The sequence below is a fragment of the Perna viridis genome, chromosome 14 (assembly GCF_037379345.1).
Source record: "Perna viridis isolate PV_CMFRI_1.1 ecotype Kerala chromosome 14, ASM3737934v1, whole genome shotgun sequence".
Taxonomy (NCBI): domain Eukaryota; kingdom Metazoa; phylum Mollusca; class Bivalvia; order Mytilida; family Mytilidae; genus Perna; species Perna viridis.
In genome coordinates this window covers 21,485,313-21,501,773 of record NC_142458.1, presented here as the reverse complement: position 1 = coordinate 21,501,773, position 16,461 = coordinate 21,485,313, and the positions used below count along the sequence as shown (strand labels likewise).

At 31.3% G+C, this 16,461-nt stretch overlaps 1 protein-coding gene across 6 annotated transcripts in view; it reads left to right on the top strand.

Moving 5' to 3' along the window:
* The window catches only part of LOC148598618 (calmodulin-regulated spectrin-associated protein 1-B-like), a 32,315-nt gene extending 17,847 nt beyond the window's left edge, over positions 1-14,468 (top strand). For 2 of the 6 annotated variants that reach the window (XM_088562047.1, XM_088562045.1), the window contains 7 exons: positions 405-643; positions 1,321-1,377; positions 2,712-2,798; positions 3,839-3,919; positions 4,259-4,377; positions 5,629-5,792; positions 7,289-14,468. In XM_088562047.1, the coding sequence (XP_088418173.1) occupies positions 405-643; positions 1,321-1,377; positions 2,712-2,798; positions 3,839-3,919; positions 4,259-4,377; positions 5,629-5,792; positions 7,289-7,415 (874 nt within the window). In that variant the 3' untranslated portion in view covers positions 7,416-14,468. Of the gene's footprint in view, positions 1-404; positions 644-1,320; positions 1,378-2,711; positions 2,814-3,838; positions 3,920-4,258; positions 4,378-5,628; positions 5,793-7,288 lie in introns of all 6 variants that reach the window. The other 4 variants (XM_088562046.1, XM_088562044.1, XM_088562049.1 and 1 more) reach the window with 3 other exon arrangements.
* The last annotated feature ends 1,993 nt before the right edge of the window (positions 14,469-16,461 follow it).

Below are 16,461 nucleotides of genomic sequence, written 5' to 3'. Positions count from 1 at the left end.
TTTCATATAACCTGTGTTCTTAGGAGATTAAAGTTATGTAGAATGCACTATAGATTTCAAAATTAAGGTAGATAACTCTGTAAATGACACTCAAATACAATTTTCAATGTTGATTTTCTCCTAAAAGCAGGCAGATTTAAATGAATAGTTACACATTTCACAGTATAGACCGTTTAAAACAAATTATTACAAAATTAAAAAAATATGTAGCATTTTTTTGGGTTGTGTCACATTTTTCAGATTTTGCATGATTCTTACAAAGACAGCTACTTAATTTTATAGTTGAAGACAATTTTGTTGTGATAATGTATTTATATCAGTTCTTCATTGATTAAGGAATTGTACAAGTACTTGTATGTCCAACAATCTCTTTAGTGATGTTTTGTGAGTTTATTTTACTACAGACTTAAACAAGAACAAACAGAGCAAAGAAAACTAGAAGAAAAATTAAGACGAGAAGAAATATTCCGCCAATACCAAGAGAAAAAACACAAAGAGGATGAGGAGGTCCACCGTCCAGTTGTAAAACGAGAACGATCATTTAGACAGAAGACTAGACCCCAGTCAATGTATGCCAAACCTAACAGAGGCAATGCTGACAATGTGATGCACAAATCTCAAGAAGATCTATCCCCCAATGGAGGTTTGTTCTTGTGTTGGGTTGTGGAATTTCATTTATGGGCGACAGGAGATGCTCTGAGCTTGTGCTTATTTTGTTACATTCTTTAAGAAGGGGGTACATGTATACTAAGGCAGAATATTGAATTTGTTTTTAGCTATATTACCATAAACATTATTTTTGCAGCAATCTTATTTTTGATATGTTTTTATAGTTACCACACAAATTAAAAAAAAAAAACAGTTTCAACTTTACTTTATGTATCTTCAGGTTAATGATGAGTTCTCCCAAATACTATATCTTCAAAAATTGAATAAGCCAGATGTCAAAAAAATGTACCGAAAAAAAACAATTTTTTTTTTTACCCTTGATGTAATGTGCTCCTGTCTAACATGTGATTAGGTGTATTTATTTACTTACAACAGAAAACTTGTAAAAAATATCTACCCATTTTCATACATTTTTATATGATGAAAATGTGCCATGTTAGTGTGTGTGTTATAATTCACTATAATAATTAAACTTGGTTTGACTCATTTTATTGGTTTGAGGTTTAAAAGCATGTAAATTGTAAAATTAAGTTGGCTGCTCCCCTAAAGCTTATTAATTTTAGTTGCATCTAGTTTTTTTTTTCTTAATTATTTTGCTTTTTGAAATTTATGTTTGCATTTTGTTTAGTTTGCATGCTTTATTTTTGGCAGGAAGGCGACTTCCCCCACGCAGCAATACTTTCCATCATGGAAAAATGAGAAAAGCAGGTTTGTTTCTTAGTGACACTGTTTTTTTCTGTTTATCATGTTTTTAATGTTAAGTTTTTAAAATGTTTTTTTTATTATTATTTTTTTTTTATTCTGTTGTTATACTGTGAAAATAAATTAATTGATGGATACCAGTTTTCGTGGATTAGGTAAGAAACACAAGTTTGTGGATTGTCGAACTCATGGTTTTGAGGTTTTAAGTATAAACATCAGTAGAAATCTCCTTTTCGTTGGGGACCAAATTTCGTGGTTTGACCTAACAACGAAAACCATGATAATTGGTACCCCCACGAACAATAGTACTTTCATAGTATATGATTCTTTTCTTTATAAGTCACATTATCAAATGGGCATGGACTAACAGACAGACAGACATATGGACAATATTGGATAATCACTTACTATGAACAAGAAAGAGTTACATGCATCTTCATCTACAGAAACATACAATGTATCTTATGTTAGCTTGCATTTAGAAAATGAGGCCATGAGTGTTAGTCTGACTCCAAACAGAGTCAATTTTATTTATCAAATGTTTTTGTCCAAAAATGCATAAAAGAACTGCTGTTGCATGTTCAAAACCCAATCAATTTTTATTACTCATTGCCATCTGTATATATCTGTGTGAATACACCCCTCAGAGTGATAAATTCTTCCATACTAACAGTTTTATGTTGATTGACCGTCATTATGCATAATATACATTGTGGTCATATGAAAACAAATTTATATTACATTTACCAATTTCTTGACTTACAACTATTCTAGTATTTATATCTACAATTGAAGAAAACATGACTTTCCTCTCCTGTTAAATGTACAAGTACATGTACTGAATTCAATATACAAGGCTGTATTATACCCATGCTGCAATCCCTGGTCCATCTGTTAGTCTTCTGTAACATATTTCTCAGCATCTGTTGGAGGGAAAGCTTAGATTTTATTTTGCATGATGACTTGAATTGTGTCTACCCTTTCCAGGTCCAGGGATGATTTTTTTCTGCTTTTTATCAGAATTCGGCTGATTAAAATCCAGATTGTACTGTTACAATTCTTTTTTTACTGTTTATTTATTTCCAATTTTACAATTTCCCTTTTGTTTGATAATCTTGTAAAATCATCCCTTGGTTGAGTGGCATTATTCTTAACAGAATATAGTGTGCAACATTTTGTAGTAAATATATTAGTTCTGGCTCCAGTTTCACAAAACGTTAGAAATTTTTCAAGCCAAGAATACCTTTAGAATTAATTTTTTTTAAGCTTTGAGGCACTGGAGTAAGAAATTTGTTCATGTATAAAAAACTTATTCCTGAAATAGTTGATTCTATTTTTAGTGTCGTGTAATCAGCTGACAACATCTGCAGAGGGTAAGGCTCTGGCATTTGGTGGCATGACACACAGAACTAGGCCACCTTCACCAGGTAATGGAAAAATAAGTATGTGAATTTTATCTCTGTTATGATTTTTGTTCATGTTAATTTGTTTGATAATTATTTGAAAAAAAGACTCTTAATGATGGGATATCTGACATCACGAAGAGTGCAAGACTCAGAAATCTCAGACACCCATGGGTAAGATCTCAATTTCACAGAACACTTAGATCTCTTCTGTTTTTTCCTAGTCTTGCACTTTCTGACAGCATTTCCTTTTTTTCAGTTTTAAAATTAACTATGTGATAAATGCTGTTCTTTTAAATTGTAACACATCCTAAGTCACATGTTTTATATTTCAAGGAAAGCACACATGACTAAAAGTTGGAATATCCTTGTCCAAAAAGCAGACATGTTTTTTTCCACTTTTTAGCATAATTTTGCTATTTCAAATCTGGATTACAATTCCTTTTTTTTTACTGTATATTTATTTTCAATTTTGCCAATTTCCACTTTGTTTTTTGACCTTGTGAAATCATTCCTGAAAATTCATAATCAGCAACTACTGTATACAAACAAAAGAGATAATAAATAGCACTGTGTTGTCTGCTCCAAGTGTGGCTATAGTGACAATACTTGTATCTACAAATCTGGTTGATTTCAACTACCATGAACAAAATGTGCTGTTTTTTTTTTTTTCAAAATTGTAAAAGTATAGAGTTGAATTGGTTTAATATACAAATTGTATAACAATGGAAATTTTAAATGTTAATAAAACTCTCATGCTTGGATGTACTGCCCAATGGTTTTGAATTTGTAACTTGGTAAAGGTAAGATTGAGACGTTTCATAATGGAGAACATCTATATAAAATATAGGTAAATCAATTGTATATCATGAATAACCAAAATATGATCACTTGTGCCAAGAACTCAATAAGATTTAAATTGTGCATGGAACAAGTTCTGCACACTTCTTAAATCTAGGCATTCTTTGGCACTTGGGATCATGTTTTGGTTATTCACTCTTTCCAATTAATTATCCTATTAGTCTGTTTTACTGAGGTTCTAAAATTTGTGTGGTTTGTTACAGATGTTCACGGTAGAGGTAAAATGTCTGCATCAGGAAGTAGTGAAGCTGGTTCCATGTCTGGGTCTGGATCTGAGTACTCAGGTAAAAAGATTTTGTACAATAAAATTGCTACGAAAATACAAGAAATTTGTAAGGGCATACAAAGTTAATTTCTTGGTTCTTAACTTCTCATGCAACCTTTCCCTTTTATAAAAAAGCAAGTAGAGAGGGAGGCTTTATATTTTACTCTTTACCTTCCCAATAAAGTGACGTGAAAAGTGATGAATGTTCTTGTTTTTTTATTGATTTGCTGACAAATATTGGGTATGAGACACTTTCTAGTGCAAAAAGGAAAAAAACAATTATTATTTTTTAGTTTGCATAACTTTCACCTACTAGCATCTGTAAATGTCTTTCTCATTCTTGGTATTTATATTTCAGGTCCAAAGCTGTACGTCAAACCAAGTGCCAAGTCTAACAAGAGTATTATACACAATGCCATAAGTCACTGCTGCCTTGCTGGTAGTGTTAATACTACAATGAAAAACAAAGTATTAGAGGTAAGCTTAGCTTTGATGGTCAAATGGTAGTGTGCTTACCTGGAGTTGGATGGGTTTTGGGTTTTAATCCCTTGTCTAGTCATACCAAATACTCTACATTTGCTTTCATTTTACCTCTACCAATCACACAGCATGTAAGAGTAATAATGGTGATTTATGGGATTGAATTATAAATAATATGTGATTGGTGTGTCATGCCCTCATGTGAGATTTTGCTTATTTGGCCTAGAACATACAAAATCCGGCTTAAAGAGTCAGTTTACATTAAAACAGCTGCATTGTCTGTTAGATTGATTGAAGGATTCTGTCTAGAAATCAATGAAATGTATACTAATGGATGTTAAACTACTTGATTAATTAATTTTGTCAGATTTTTGTGTCAGTTGTTATGGGTCATTACCTTCATCTCAGTAGAACTACTGAAATTAAATGCTTGTCACCCTTTAGCTAAGCATGTGATATCAAGGTTTTCAGTATGTTCTGAGTAAGATACGGTAAGTAGATCTTCCTTACTTTCTAGAGGTAGCACATTTAAATTTGTTTTTTAATGATGTGTGCAACAAGTAGTGTCTCAGGGTTTAACTAAAATCTCCCTATAGTGTATGTATGTCTCGTTTTAGTTTCATTTTCTTTACCGGAATTTCCGATGTAGAACGTATTGAAAACCGAAGACCGATCTGTATTTTATTGTTTACTTCCAGGTACTTGAAACTCTGTATAACAATGCAAAATCTTCTAGTTTATGTCTTTTCTTACTACATTTATCATGTAGAAATAGTTATTTGTAATTTTTTATCATGATTTTTTACACAGAAAGTTTTTTGCCTCTAACACTGAACTCAACGCTCTCTAAATGACAAATCTCCATGCTTTTGAATGGTAGACTAGGACCCATTCTTGTGAAAATACAGGGCCACATGACGAGACTTACACACCCTATTGTGTAGTTGTTAAACTTGTTGACTGAAGTCGATAACATATACCATCAATTAAGAAAAGTTTTTGTGATGTTTTAACAACAAATTTCAACTTTTTGTAAAAAGTACTTCTAAGCCTTTAAGTTTTTGTAATATAATGTGTCATGTACAATGTTATCTGCAGTTTTAAAAAGTTATTGCCTTGGGTCAGGTAATATTTAGAAAAAAAAATATTATATAAGCTAAATTAATGTTATTTCTATAAAATATTTAATAAATGAAATCATTATGTGATATATGAATAAAACATAAGGCTATTCTTTATACATCGTAGGTGTTAGAGAGTACAGAGGCACAGCATTTTATGATATTATTTCGTGACCATAGCTGTCAATACAGAAGTCTTTACCAATATTATGCAGATACAGATTTTATGATCAAGCTGCATGGTGTGGGACCAGGAAGAATTACTAATTCTATGATAGAAAAGTTTTACAAGTAAGTATAGTACATTGGTATTGTATTGAGTAACTGTCTTTGTAAGAATCATGCAAAATCTGAAAAGTGTGATACACCCCAAAAATGGCTACATATTTTTATTTTTGTAATTAAGTTGTTTTATGGATCTAAACTATGAAATGTGTAATTATTCATTAAATTCTGCCTGCTCTTAGGAGATAATCAACATTGAAAATCCAATAGATTCTGTTGTATTTGAGTGTCATTTACAGAGTTATCTCCCTTAATTTTGAAATCTACAGTGCATTCTATATAATTTTTATCTCCTAAGAACACGGGTTATATGAAAAACTGAATGTTAATTTCTGTTTACTATGGCAATTCAAACAAAATATCAAAAATAAAAATACAGTCGAACTTCACTCGCTCAAACTCCGATGGCTCAAACAACTGGGATTTCTCAAACACAATTCAAAGTACCAAAATTTTCTCCTATATAATCAATAGAAATAACCTTGGATTTCTTGAACTTCGATTTCTCGAACACTCAAACTGATTAGTCGGTCCGTTCGGTAATAAATCTTAGGGAATAACCCTCACTAACTAGAACTTGTCAGCAATTTTGTCAGCTTGGGTAATAAAAGGTGTGAAAAACTGAAACTGTATCATTAATCAGTGTCATTTTAGTTAATTACAGGTGAAATTTAAGTCATCACTAATTAGGTAGTTTTGATCTTTAACATAACACTGATTGAAGGTCGAGAATATTCCGAAGTTGGTATGATAAAAGCATGAAAGAAAATTGGATGAAAACAAATTATTGACCAAGGAACTCGAACTCTGAACGTTTTTGACAGCGAACGCAGCATTTTTAATGTCCACAAATCAACATTATCGTCTGAAAGCGAACGAAAAAGATTCACGAACTAACACAACTTCGTAGGAAGTAGGCAATTTCTAACGATAAAGTTAACTTGGACCGGCACTGAAAATATACGAACTTCAATTTCACAAATTCTTGATAACTCGAACACATTTCATTGGTCCCTTGGAGTTCGAGCTACCGAGGTTTGACTGTATGTAGGCTTTTTACCCATGAATCACATTTTGCATGATTCTTAGCTGGAGTGCTACTTAATTATGCAGGCTGATTTTGTATCCCACTCAATGATTGGGATCACCTTGTCAACCCTGCCCCTCTTGTCTGCTTGAATTTTGTGACTTTTGTCTTGACAGCGAATGGATGGATTTCAAATTTGGTATGTGACTTTATATACATTACATATAGAAGGGATATACTTACTAATTGATTTCTTTTGCTCAGTAATTTCAAATTTATTTTCCTGATTTCGCTCCATAAGAGAAAATTTTCTCCATAAAAATCTCAGCTGTCATTGATCTTGTGCAAATAAAATAGTGGGAGGTATTAATAAATCACCTTCTCTGTCTGAAGCTTGTTCATGGTACTTCTAGTTCAAATTATTAAAAGAAAATGAATACATACTAAATATTCTTGAAATTTTACTTTTTACTAGGTATAACAGTGGAGGGAAGAAGTTTACAGAAGTGGTCAGTACCAAACATTTATCTGTTTCTATTGATGCTGTTGTCATACATAACTCTTTGTGGAAGTCTAATAAACTGGCGACAAAGAATAAGTGATAGGTCAATAGGAGTTGACTTGACAGGACCAATGATTGGGCTGGCCTGAGTTTTTATGATGGCCTCAAAGCCTCTTTGCTTGAACCATTCCATGCATGTTATGCAGCTGTGCTTCTAGTTAGTGTGATAGCCTGACATTCTGGAACAAGCAAGGTTATAAGAATTTGCTCACTGTCTCATCAAATGACCACACCATACAGTCTAAAATTTCAGTGTCAACTTGTTGCTATGGTTGCAGCCATTCTGCTGTGGCTCAGAAGCTTACTGCCATTGTCATGGATATCTCGTTTTGTGACATATGAATCTGCTGAATACATGTTATCACTGTGACTTTTGATGTGCCTGAAGGATGTGGAAATTATATCTTCGTTACACATGGCTTGTTAATAAACAGTTGAAATTAAATTACTACTGAGTCATGACACCTTGATGCTGTTAGATCTGCTTAACCTTCCATTTTTGATATTTGATATTTAATCAATGCTCGGACACACAGTATACAAATGTATGTTGTTCTTTTGCCAAATCATTTTGAATAGTAAGAAAATTGTAATTGAAAATTGCACATTTTGTTGCCTGTAAAACACAATAAGCTGTGTTTTTCCAGTACAAACTGCATGAATTTTAATTTCTTCGCTCTACAAGGAAGAGGTGAAGTGGAGTGAAGTCACCATTTGAAAATATGCTTCAACTTTTTTTTCTTTTACAGACATATAAAGATACATTTACTGATTCTGTAAGTTAAACAAGATTTTGATCGTGTACAGGGAAAAGAATTGAAGTAAAATTGATTCAAATAATTTTTTACCCAGTTTTATTTTTGATTGAGTCACAGTGGAGCCACAGTTTTCCTCCACTGTGTAGTGCAGTGTTCAAGGATTTTTCAGAAATTGAGGTTTCCTCAGGAAAAATCCATATAAAATTAACTCTCTCACAGTCAATATCTGCTTTCCTAACAAAACAAATCCTTACAGCATATGAAGTTTTCAACTTGCCACGGGAAAGTGTAACTAAGTACCTAACTTTCCGTGACCCAAATTTCACATGTCCCAGGTAACAGGAAATAGGAATCCTAGAACACTGGAGTGGAGAAATCAAAATTCATGTTTTAAGTGTATCTATGTAATGTTCCTGGTTATAGAGTTCAACATGTTTTAGATGTACATGTATTATAATCAACTGTAGCTAAAATTAAACTTGCTTTCTTGTGTCACTCAACTATGCAAGAAATTATTGTGAAAATACTAAAATTTGTGGGTACCAATATTTGTGGTTTGAGGAAATACTAGCAGTTTTTAGATATTGACATCATGAATTTTACAACTTTATCATACAAATGAATGGGAAATTTCTTTTTCATTCAAAACCAAATTTCATGGTTTACAAAACCTACAAAAACCACGAAAATTGATACCCCACGAACAGTAATACTATCACAGTAGTCTATTTTAAGGAAGCTTCGTGTATAAAAGAAGGTGTGTCATGTTGCTTTATAGGGAATAAAGATCATATCAACCAAAGAATAAGTGTATCATACTATGAGTTCCTTATAGAAAACATGCATAACATTTCATAATCTTTATTAAAATAATGAGTTATAGTGGTTGTATACTTTTCGTCAGTTTAGAGATGTCACAATCTGATTTTTATACTTTCGCTTATCTCTTGTATTGAGTGCCATTTTATAACTTGTTGGGAATTATTAGCTTGTAATCTTGCTCAGTGGTACAAATTCTTTTATATTTGCTTTAAATTTTGGTTGGAAAATGGTGCATTATTTATTGTTTAAGAATTTGTACAGTTGAATTGAATTGGCTTGATGTCCATCTGGGTGATGAATATGATATCTACCTGTCTTTCAGTTTAGGAATGCTAACCTTCTTCATTCAGAAACTTATATTAATACTATGTAAAAGTCAGAGGTTTGGCTTTCAACTCCTGACTTAATAAATATGATAGAATAAAAATAAAATTGGCTCTATACATTGTAAATATGTGTAATATGAACTGTCACAATACGGTCTCAGCAGGTTGAGTAATCATTCACTGTTTACAATATAAAGTGGCAATAATGACATAAACAGATGTTTGAAGAAGGTTGGTAGTTACTTGAAGATGTGTAACCATGGTAACCGTTGATTGAGCATGTGTGATGCTAACATTGTTGTTTATTCACTACCTTTTAACTATGGTATAATCTTACTGTAAGATTTTTTATTATTTATATATGATTTTGTTTATAGTCATGATCATAGAGTAGGACTACTTTAAGTATCCATGGTAATATTAAAATACTGCAGTAACCACACAACAAGTGCTATGACATAAATGGAGACCTGCCTTATTTTCATTTTTCTCAAAACTACCTGTATGTAGCCTTCATTCATAATCGGTGTTAGACATGTACAAATGTAAGTATGTACATGTAATATGTATTTTGATCTAAGCTATTACGGTACTTGTATTTAGATCAAATTCTATGTATGATCATCTTAACTGACTATAAAATGTATGAAATATGTATGTGATAGCTTTTTTCTGTGTTGTTATTGAACATATATGTAAAGATGTATTGGAAAATCCTGTGTATCTTTGGGCTTCCAAAATTATGATTTGTCCATTTTAGCTTTGCACACTATAATATTGATATGCTAACCTTTATAAGGTGTGTAAAAGTGTTGTAAAATATTCCCATTTGTTATTTATCCTATCAAAAAGAAAATCCATTACAGATCCAGCTGCCGAGTTCATTTAGTATTGAATCGTGAATCATTCAGTTAGTATTCCAAGAAATTTATTTGGAACTTACATTAATATATAACTAGTCTAGTCATTTCAGTTTTTAGATGAGATTTAGTATGTTTCAACATTGTAGTGTCTTTTATTTGTAAAGTGAAACCTGTATTAGCTAAGCCTGGGTGGTACTAGTCCTTTCGTGTAAAATATTCCCTATCAGGAAAAGACTTGATAAGTAAGATGTATTTGTGTCTACTCCCTTTTACACTCCTTGAGATGTTTAGGTTTCCCACACGCTAAACGCACGATAAATGAACGCTCCCAGTGTGCGTTTAAATGCACGATAAACGAATGCTCATATCGTGCATTTAAACCCACGATAGACGAACGACGAAAAATAATAATATTGACATATAATGAAGCCAGAAAAAATTTAAAATAAAATTAATGAAATTATATAAATAATAACAAAAAATATAAAAATAACAGTTAAACCAAGGAAATAATCAAGTACCAAAATAAACGAATGCCTGTATCGTGCGTTTAAAAGAACACAAAACGATGTTTTAACACGCGATAAACGATGCACGAATGCTTAAACGGGAAACGTGAATGTCTGAATATGCGTTATTCGACAAATAAGATATGTTTAAAATAACTACTATTCCCAATTTTAGTAATGCAGAGATACTTCATTTGCAAGAATTGTTTTTCCTTGAAGAAAACAGGGCAAAACCACTTCATTTTTTTTTCTTTTAAAAATACATGTACAAGCATGCTTCGTGTAATAATATTTTGAAATAAAATATACTTGGTCTCTGTATGAAGTAAATTTGAGGAGACAAGTCAACACAAATCTTCAAAGGGATAACATGGCAAATTTCGACAAATAAGATATGTTTAAAATAACTACTATTCCCAATTTTAATAATGCAGAGATACTTCATTTGCAAGAATTGTTTTTCCTTAAAGAAAACAGGGCAAAAACCACTTTAATTTTTTTTCTTTTAAAAATACTTGTACAAGCATGCTTCGTGTAATAATATTTTGAAATAAAATATACTTGGTCTCTGTATGAAGTAAATTTGAGGAGACAAGTCAACACAAATCTTCAAAGGGATAACATGGCAAGTTATATATATTGTAGTTAAGTTCTGTATTCATATCTTAAGTGGAGAAAAGAATAATAAAATAATTAATTGGAAAGAGTGAATAACCAAAATATAGTTACAAGTGCCAAAAGAAGGCCTAGATTTAAAGATTGTGTGGAACTTGTTTCGCACGCGAGTTCAATCTTAATGCCTTCAAGGCACAAGTGAGAGTGAAATAACTGAAATTATTTCGCAGTGTGAATTATGTAAAATTTACATTGGAAACATTTGGTAAATCACTGCTGTCTATATAATGATGTGTTTGAATCATTCAGATAATGTCAGATTATTTGTTTGAAATGCAAAAGAAAACAGGTACATGTATGAAAAGTGTAAACTTGTGTGTTAGTTTTAGTTTGGTTAATACAGGTTTCATGGTTAGATTTTAGACCACCATTAGATCCTAGTACCATAGCAACAGGATGTAGTAAGTAGGGGTGCAATGATTTGACACCAGGACCATTCAGCAGTCAATCTGATCCCCTGTTTGATCAAACTGAAAAATGTGTAATGGGAACTACTAATTTTGTTGCTTAAATGATTGTGTCCAGATCTTGTTGTTTGTATTTACTGAATATGAATATGAGAGAGTCAAATAATTAACTTATTTTAGATACAAAAAAGCACCATAAACATGGTCTTTTAAGAATCTTTATAGAAACTGGATCATGACTCAAGTATTTGAATATTAGTTGAATTTTCTGGCAAAGGAATCGTTGCACCCCTATTACTTGTAAAGCTACTTATGGAAATGGAATACTTCTAATACTACACTGATTACCAATATTTATGTGATAATCTCATTTTCTACTATTTGAAATACCTCATTTAGTGCTAGGTTGTAAAGCAAGACATTTTTAGTAGCCATGAAATAGATTGGTTGTGATTATATCACTTTATAATTGTTAAATGTACAGGAAAACCTGTCAAGGTCAAACTTCTAATAGACAGTGAATTTTATTTTGGAGAAAGAGATTTCAATCAACAGTAGATTGTGTATGTTGTACCGTAAAGGTTTTTTTATGAGTTGGTATCTGTGTTTAGAAGTTCATCAAAATTGCACTTTTTGTTAATCCTCAAATTAACGGATTTAAAAATATTTAATATTTCAGGCATTGATGTACGTTATTCTTAGAGAAATATTATGAAAACGTCCAATCAACTTTGTCATGGAATGAATGAACAGAATTATTTTAATTTCATGCTCATTGTGGTACTTTTTGTCCCAAATTAATCTGCCATTATTTTTGATAACTTTATTGCTGGATTTTTTAGGTTTGGTAATGTCAGGTTTTATTGTACATTAGTTAACAGTTTACGGCATTGAAACCAAGAGTAAACATTTTCAAACTCAAAATAAAGCATTTTCCTTCTGTTATGCTTTCTGAAAATAATTGAAACACTTTCATGTAATTTGGATAAGTTTTTTAGTTGAAAAATTATGAATTCATCTGTACTGTTCACTATGAAATTCAAATTCTAGAACTATAATAAATTCTACAGTACTTTTAACCAGTATAGCAATTAAGTTGCAAACTATCCCCAAAACATGTTTTTTTTTTTACTGTGTATTGTATATTTAAAACTTTTGTATTTATTTATATTGAATTAAGGATTAAAGTCTTGGTTTTTTTTATTTAATCAAGTCCCAGTAGGATGATAATTAGAAGGATTAGGAGTTTGACTTTTTGCCTTACAAAGGCAAATGTGCCGCATATAATAATCATATGGTGCTCGATTTGTATGATAATCATATGGTAATCATATGACAGTCATATGATATTTAACGTATGATAGTCATATGATAATGATGCGATTCTCTTATGTTAATTTTGGCTTGAAAACATATGACTGTCATGTTTATGAAAAACATATGATTATTATATGATAATCATGCGATTATCATATGTAAATCGAAACATATGATTATTATAGTGCTTGATTTAAATGATAATCATGATTTTCATGTGTGGCACATTTGCCTGTGTACCTTCACCCCTGTTTTGTATGATAGATTGAAAACAATTTTGCTGTATTGATGGTGATAGTAGGTTAGTTAAATTTGATGCAAGCACTTGTTAATGACATAGCTAGAATGTTGTGCCATGCATGGTTTGCATAACCAGCACTTAGTAAATTAAAGAAACAGGTAAAAAGTTCAAAGTTAAATTAACAAAATTTGAGTCAGTGAAGTCATACAAGGTTTGTTACATTTGACAGGTATAGTAAATTTTTCTTTTCTTAAAACTTTTGTTTTCTACCTAAGCAGACATTTTATTAGTGAAGAAATTCATTATATATATGATGATCTTGAAATTCATGAAGATTTATGTAGCTGTCTTTGTAAGAATCATGCAAAATCTGAAAAATGTGATACACCCCTAAAAAAGCTACATATTTTTATTTTTGTAATTAAGTTGTTTTATGGGTCTTTATTATGAAATATGTAATTATTCATTCAAATCTGCCTGCTCTTAGGAGATAATCAATATTGAAAATCCAATAGATTCTATTGTATTTGAGTGTCAATTACAGAGTTATATCCCTTAATTTTGAAATCTACAGTGTATTCTATATAATTTTTATCTCCTAATAGCACGGGTTATATGAAAAATGACATATTAATTACTGTTTACTGTAACATTTCAGACAAAATATGAAAATTAAAAACATGTAGGCTTTTTATCCATGAATCACATTTTGCATGATCCTTAGCTGGAGTGCTACTTATAAGCTATATACATTACTTCGTTTCTGATCAGCAAACATATTTAAGCATGATATGTCATTATCAATGAAGTGTTAGGCCAACTACAAATTACTTCTTGGTTTGCATGCCACTGTCTGTTTTAAGGTTGGGTTCTTTCCCACTTATATTACCTTATAATGAAAAAAAAAACAACTTGAAAGGATCTCCCTCATTCGGAGGCAGTAAAAAAGTATAAAGAATTGCCTTTCTTTCTCGCTGGTTATCATGGAATATGGCTTGAAAATCAAGAAATTAACTTTGAATGGCCTTAGCAGTAAAATTTTAGTGCTTTGATTTGTGATATTTATTTACATATCTTACCATTGTTGTGACTCAAGCCTAATATTTAATGTGCTAATTTTATTTATGTTCTATTTATGTTTTCGTAAAGCAACAAATAAAAGATCTTTACTTGGATTATATGGGTTTTTTTTTAGAATGTTAAATGTGGTATTTTTTGTTCAGTGTTGGTCGGTTGATATGGGATCAAAATGTGTAGTTTAAAGACTGATATATATTAAAATATTTATTTTAGTGGTGTATCAGGTTATCTCAACTCTTCCTAAACTAACTTCAGTTTACATGTTTATAGTCTTAACAAGTGCTATCTTTAAAAAAAAAGAGAGACAGCTGTCACAATAAAATTTTGTTCTCTTTTCATTCAGGAAATTACTCATGACACGCAATTTTAATTTCCGATACAGTTTTTTCGAATGCCATTAAGTTATCAGTGACTTGTTTTCCATATAAGAGTGTCTTTAAGGTGAAAGGATGAAAGGGAACTATACCGACTGCATCGGAAAAAGCTATTCCCCCACAGAAAAAAAAACAAACAAAAATATAAGTTCCCAGGACAGCATTGAACAAGTGAAAAATATTTCTCAGACACTTTGTTTCAATTTTTTTTTATTCCTCTTATGGTTTTAGTTAAAAATGTGAAGTGAAAAGCTTACGAAAATTGAGATGAGATAACTTAATACATTTTTTATCAATTTAGATTGAAATACAGAATTGATATAGCAGTTGCCAGAGTCTTTAGATTTGTAAAGCCCGATAGCATCTGCAGTTATCTTGCACTACCACAGGAAAATAGTCCTATTGGCATACCCCATTAAGATTCAAATGCAAATCATAGTAATGACTATAGGTAATTCTAATTTATCAAGTTTTACTCTGATTTACGCCAATAAAAAGCTAATATGCTGATGAATTAGGTTTGTATCAACAACCATCCAATTAAAAATAGTTCAATATTAACCATTTAAAACAATAGACTTGGGTTTGAACTCGATTTCCATACTTTCCATTTAATCCCATACATGTATTTTTGCAATTTAATGATTATTTGAAGCATAAAATTTCAAACGATCGATATAAATTCAGTACACGAGTACTTTGATTGTATATTTCAGAGTTATATCCCCTTCATATTTATGACTTTGCATCGGATAATTATTATTTTTCTTGTTTGCTATCATAAAGTTTCTGCTTTTTTAACCATGAATAATCCTAGCCTGGTTCTTACATATAGCTTTACTTGATCTTACAGTATGGTATGTCAGGTTTGACATTGTCTTGGATGTTGCCAAGTTCTGTCATATGCTGACCTTTCAGAAGAAGAAAAAAGAACACATAAGATGCAAAAAAAAGAGAGGATAATCTTTACAAATATCGGTTCCAAGATCGAAAAGGTTTAAAGTGGGCTTTATACATGTATTGATTGAAAAATAAAGTCACTTTCTATCTACCTAGTATAATGGAGAAAAATACTAATATAGTTAACCACAGCTGTTGGCATGCCATGACATTGTAATAGCATGAATCATCCAGGTTACTTTTATAATTTGTCAATGAACCTCGTCATTAAAGTTATATGAAGTATGATGTGTCAAAGGTCAGTGGGAGAGAGGTGATTTAAATCATGTGGAGCACTGGTGATGGTTCTACATTAGTCGTCTTCACTGATATTATCAATTACAGAAGAATAAATCATAGACAATAGACAATAGACAATATTTATTAGCACAAACACATTTACATTAAATGTTTATGACATAATGCAATACAAAACAAAGTGCAAATAAAAGTACATAGAGAGATTATACTTTCCAGTTTCCTATGGGAAAATTCAAAATTTTATTTTCTGAGAACTGGTACTGTACGACTCACATGTTGTAGCCTTACATGTTGTACCAGTAGCAGATCTTGGGGCTTAGAACTCCCTCTTTTGTTGCATTGTTTTGGCAAGAAGAGCAATTTTAGCCTGGAGTCTTATATAGACTTCTGTGGGATGCTTCTTTGTTCTATGCATCAATTCCGAAATAATTGAACATTAACCATTGCAGTTGTGCCAAATTTTGGCTTATGTCGTTTTAAGAATGTTTCTTCAAATTTCAAGAAACAGATTAAT